Consider the following 6,000-nt stretch of genomic DNA (forward strand, 5'->3'; position numbering starts at 1 on the left):
GCAAGACCGTGCAATGCATAAATTGGTGACTGGATTAAAGCAGCAATGTAATCAAGTGTGTAAGAGCATTTAAAATCGACATTAAAACAACCAACTTGGTACAAATACAAAGAAAATACATCAGTTACGAGAGCAGCCATCTTTGTTTGTCTAGTTGTTTGTCTATCCTCGCTCTACTCGGTGTAATCTCAGGAGCACCGAGTCGGACAGTGGATATTCCGACCAAAAGGGGGCGTGCCTCGGTGAAATGTCGCGAGACAGCTGCGAGATTTCCCACTTTGCAACTCGGGCGAGTGGTCTCCCATGTATCTGGAATGCAGCATTAGGACATCATTAGTCTTTTCTCAGGACCAATAAGAGCCAGGCACACCTGTCTCACCCTCTCCATGATGACCTGTGGCAGCCATGAAGCTCTTTGAGCAACTAGATCATCCCATCTAGGTGCTGATCTGTACCCACTGCTATCAGAGTGTACAACAGCAATGGAAACCGCAGACTGGCATCACTCTGACACAAAGGCACAAAATTTCCACAGTGACTCTCACAATCTTTCCCCTCTCCATTGACTGTTGGACTGTTGGCTGATGTATACTTTTATTTATGTTGTTATATATTATACATATTATGTTTTACATGATACTATACTATACTATTAGATATTATACTATACCAAATTACATTTAATATAATATATTACATTACTGGACTATACTATATACTTTACATCCCATATAGAGCTGTTCAATACTCGAAATGTGAGATCACAGTATGGCTAAGCAAAATCCAAACTGTGCTAACTTTTATAAGATATTATGTTTTAATAATGCAAACGGAGACATTCATAGTTTTAGCTGTTTCTAGTCTACTGGGCATTTCAAAATTGAGAAAAGAGACAATTTAGATCATGGATTACATAGATAATTAAATATTTTTTGCCACATCACCCCTAAACTAAGTCTTGCTACCTAATCTTTTATATTATTGTGGTGCAAACTGTTTACATATACTTGTCATGCTGACTCTGCTGCTATTAATCACATCACTGTCTCTTGACCCTGTCATGTTGTCCTGAATTGCTTTTCTTTTTTCATTTGTGTCTTAGTTTGTATAGACTAGAGGTCGACCGATAGTGGATTTTTAAAGGCCGATATAATAACTATAGTTGGGAGAAGGAAAAGGCCAATAGCCGATTAATCGGCCGGTATTAAAAAAAATTATATATATAATAAAAATGCCGATTTTTTTTTGGTGAAAGCTAGACAGGTACAACATAGTCAGCTATATTCATATTTAAAATGTTTTTATTTTTTATTTTTTAATGTAACACTGTCGAAATTGGACAATCTTATTAGAACTGCTGAACTGAACATTAGGGACCTCTCTCTCTCTCCCCCAGTCCCTACCACCCTCTCAGTGATAAGTTACAGTGAAATTTGGGCTTTGTAACTAAAGTAAAATGGTGTAACTTTAGATTTACAATGGACGATGGGCTGTTCTGTGGCTGAACTTGCCAGGATTACTGTTGCGTATCCCATTACATTGTTAAATGGCACTCTTACAAACCATTAATGTCTGTGCATGAAGTCACGTAACATTAACAGAATGGTTCCTGTTCCTGCCTGCCTGGCTGCCTTCAGTGCCCTATCCCTATCGTTGACTAAGTGATGATGTTGCGTTATATATTTGAGACTAGATAACCTGTGGGGAGAATAAACTGAAAACGGGTCGGATGAGAGAGGTCTGGCTATGCAAGACTATGCAAGAGATATGACTTCAATGCCACACTTGTCAGCTTTGCTGTAAAATCAGCAGTTCCAATGTTTCCCTTACCCCAGGACCGCAAAGATTTAATGTTGCCCATATTTTCTAACCCTATCGCCAGAGTAATGCACAGAAGGTATTTCATGGAGTGGAGAATTACTTTATGAAAAAAATATCTCTGCTGTATGTTAGTCTCTCTTAGGCTGCATTCACACCAAATCCAGTGGTGCAGTGAAACACCACAGCATTGTGCGACTATGTGGGAGCGTGATTTAATTAACATAAGCCGGACCGTGGTTTGACATCAACTTTGGATCTCTCGCCCGCCCCCAATCCGGAAGTTGGTGGTATTGCTCCAAAAAGCCGTTTGGCCACCCCCATTAGACAGAAAAAGGGAAGAAGAACAGCTTTTAACCCCCGACCTGGATCATCCTCTCAAAAGCTACATGGTAAACAAGGCTTTATTCTTCCTGTGGGCATCTTGCGGCCAATTGCTGGAGGACGTCCATTTATGTGATTGAACACCAGATCGTGTCGGACTCAACTTCTTCGTCACAGCCGGCTGTGTAGTTTTGCAGAGCCCCCTGCGCCCAGCACCACCGCAACCAAAACGGAAAGCCCTCATTAAAATGAATGGGAAAACCTGACAATAAGTATGTATGGCTGCTGCATATCTAACATTAATGTACAGCAGTTACCAAAGTCTGTGTCAATTTGTTTACTTTAGATTATCAGGAGTCAATATACAGCTGCTAGCAAAACAGAGACACTGGCTGTGTCCGAAATCACTCACTACTCCCTATATAGTGCACTACATAGTGAGTACGCCATTTTGTAGTGCTGTCCGAATGTCCAGTGGGAATTATTATACCCTATATAGTGGACTCAAAGTATCCCACAATGCATCGCGAAAAGTAGTGTACAACCAATGGTCACTAACCAAGCAATATTTACCATCATGCATTGCTCTGAGACTTGTGTGCAGTTGCGAGGTAAATGGGGTCTAACTATAGCTCTTTGATCGCACGGTAAAGGATAAAAGAAATAAAAGAGACAAAGGATGTGGCAGGAAAATTGTGTGTATACACATACATATATATGGTATATATATATATATATATATATATATATATATATATATATATATATATATAATCCGGATGTACATTAAAATGCTTGTGTTTTGACTCAATATTAATGGTATACTTTTTAAATACTCATTATAATATATATTTAAGTATTTATTATGGATAGTCCACAACCGGCGTTGATGTATGACGTTTCAACTGTGTGACAGCAGTGAATTAATGGCGCCTGAGTAGTGTCCGAAAGTGCTTTTTTCTTTCTGCCGATGAGCTCCCTATATAGTCCACTATGTTGGACTCCCTATGTAGTAACTAGGGAGTAGGGAATGAGTGAATGATTTCAGACACACCCAATGTGTTTTCGGCAGAGTTACATTAGCAGTTAATCAGTCAGCAGTCTAATGTATAATAATTCCATCCATACTATAACCAATACTCATAATGTTAAGTAATGTATGAATAAAGCTGTCTTATATAAAGTTAACTTTCATTTAAATATAAATGATATCAGGACGTATCCTCCATGCAAAATGGGTACGTACTCCCCAGCGTGGTCAGTGTAGGCTGCGCAGCCATCTGCAACTATCTAACTATATATACAAGTTCAGCCAATAACAATAGTTTGTAAAAGTTCCTATCGGTGCCAATTAATCGGCCAAACTGATTAATCGGTCGACCTCTAGTAAAGTACTCTTACAACTGTTTTTTATTTTTCACTTCCCTATATTCAGTTGTACTTATTCTGGCCATGTTGCTGCTGTAGTAACTGAATGTCCCCTCTGGGGATCAATACAGGATTTTCTTATGATTAATGTAAGCATACAGTTCCCAGTGTTCTAAAAGGGGGGGAGGAATTGTAAAGAGTTCATTATTGGGATTGTATAGTTATCCAAATTGGTTACGATGCTTTTGTCAATAATTTCTGGTGTTGACCCTTGACCTTCCTTTAGTAAGAATCATTAGGGACATGGTAGAATGTAGGTAAATGTTACGTTGAGTAAACAGGATCGAACTCAATGGCAAAATCCCTTTGAATTATTGGCCACTGCCTTTGTAGAATATACTGACAAAAATGCATACATTTATTTTTTGAGTGACGGTAAACATTCTGTAAGATCATGGTAATGTATGGTAATTGTTTTTAATCTTTTTGTTCCATCTTGGTATAATATTTAAATCCCCATGAACATGTTTGTCTGTTGTGATTTTTACATTTGCCGATATAAAGGTGTGTGCACAAAATGTCGATGCCACACATGGCATGCAAGTTCTCCAGCCTTCACCAGCTTTGTCTCAATGAAAATCCAGTGAAAACCCAAGTAAAGTTTAGATAGATAGATAGATAGATAGATAGATAGATAGATAGATAGTTTGTGTTTGTTTGTTTGTTTGTTTGTTTGTTTGCTACAGTATCCCTGTCAATAGGCACAGACCCCGTGGATACATTTCCTTTGTTCTTTTGTCTCAGCTAGACACCTTATTAACAAAGTCAAGTTTTTTAACATCATTATTACCTTTTAATCATTCCAATCATCAGATTTCTTAAGAATTTAGCAAGTACACATTAAAACACTTTAGTTACTAATGATTTGAGTGCTGAGTCCCATAGGACTCTACACACAGTCACGTTTAACAGGTTTCACAAAGACATAATAAGGATGCAGACTCAGCAAATTCTTTTCTATAAAATATATCAAGAGTGGACAGGGCAGGTCTGTGGAGGATAAACTCATTGTTTCCCATCCTTTTCCTATGAAACTAGTGGTGTGCACCACTAGGATAACTAGTATCTTACTGATACTGAAAGTCATATTAGGAAATGGCTGGTAAAGTTCAAAGCAAAGCAAAGATGGTTTTTATGAAAATGTTAGGCTTCTCAGCAGCAGATCTTTGACGTTAATGGACCACTGAGAGAGTTAGTTGTAGAGGTGGGTTATAGCTACATGGGCTATTGAACTATGAAATATGAAGCTTTAGTTTCAACATGCGAGGAGACAAAAACAGGCTAGCCTTAAGGACTGATGTAAGTTAATGCCTTACATCCATATGAGAGAAAGCTAAGCTCCGCCTCTGACTGGGCAGCTTCACATGAAATAGTAAGACCGCAAATCAGCCAGTGGAGAAAGTAAGGCTTACAAAGGCATTGATCCTGACTGAGGGCAAAATCTTAAACGTGACCAGCAGCGTTCAGTTTCCTACATACACAACCCGGCTTCTTTTTCACTAAGAAAGCATAAAGTCTGCTTGACACCCGACACCAAGCAGGAATGGCTGGAGCTGCCGAGGCCCGAGAAAATAGCCCAGGCTGCCTTCAAACTTCATTCCTGCTCCGACACAAACTCCTAAACTACACCGGCTGAGCGAAGCATGGAGAGCTTAGTTATTACACTGGCTTTCCTCCCAGTGTGTCGCACGTACCAATGCAAAGTTTCGACACTTCCATTTCAACAGTAGTGGTGTTGTGCCCTTGAGACATAAAAACCCAAACTTTAAGACAAGGAATCACAGCTAGCCTTCTAGTTCGTGTGAATGTGGGTGAGTGAAGTGCTCAGACACCACTGGACCACAGCATATTAACTACTAGCTTATTATCATATTGCGTCCCGGTGGCTCCTAACTCCTTGTTCCCTAAGGATCCAGGTTGTGAACAAAAAGTCAACGTACCGTCAACCGCCGACAGCAGACAACTCCGCAGCAGAAACAGCAGCAGCAGACCGCCCATTTCAAGTCCTCTACGCTTTAAATCCATAACTCCCACTCCATTTTCGGGTATTTACTCCTTAATTAAGTTGTAAAGATGTCCAATTCTCCGTGTGTACATGTACACAACTGGGCCTGTGTTCCGTTCAGCGGCCCAATATGTATATGCACGAGTGTGTGTGCGCCTCTGTGTGTGTCCCTCTCTTTGGACTATACTTTCCCCCCCAGATAAGGCGCTCGCGCTACTTTATACTTTGGACTGTCGAGCTCGCGCACGGAGAGAAAGGGCAGGCGGACGTGGAGTGACGTCATCCGACACGAGGCAGCATTTTTTATGAGTAGTTTGTGTTAATGTTCTGATGTAGACTCAAAGAGAGCAGACTAAACGTTGGGCTGTTGCTTTCTGTCGTTTACAGCGCAGTTCTGAGGCAAGGTTTCAAAAGGCTAGCTCCTT

The 6,000-nt window shown here is 40.1% G+C and overlaps 1 protein-coding gene across 1 annotated transcript in view; it reads right to left on the reverse strand.

Annotated features, from left to right (window-relative positions):
• lrp5 (low density lipoprotein receptor-related protein 5) overlaps nucleotides 1-5,726 on the reverse strand; it is a 78,979-nt gene extending 73,253 nt beyond the window's left edge. The window contains exon 1 of the mRNA XM_073472417.1: nucleotides 5,511-5,726. Within this exon, the coding sequence (XP_073328518.1) occupies nucleotides 5,511-5,595 (85 nt within the window). The 5' untranslated portion in view covers nucleotides 5,596-5,726. The remainder of the gene's footprint in view (nucleotides 1-5,510) is intronic.
• Nucleotides 5,727-6,000: the final 274 nt, after the last annotated feature.

The sequence above is a fragment of the Pagrus major genome, chromosome 8 (assembly GCF_040436345.1).
Source record: "Pagrus major chromosome 8, Pma_NU_1.0".
In the NCBI taxonomy this organism is placed as follows: Eukaryota; Metazoa; Chordata; class Actinopteri; order Spariformes; family Sparidae; genus Pagrus; species Pagrus major.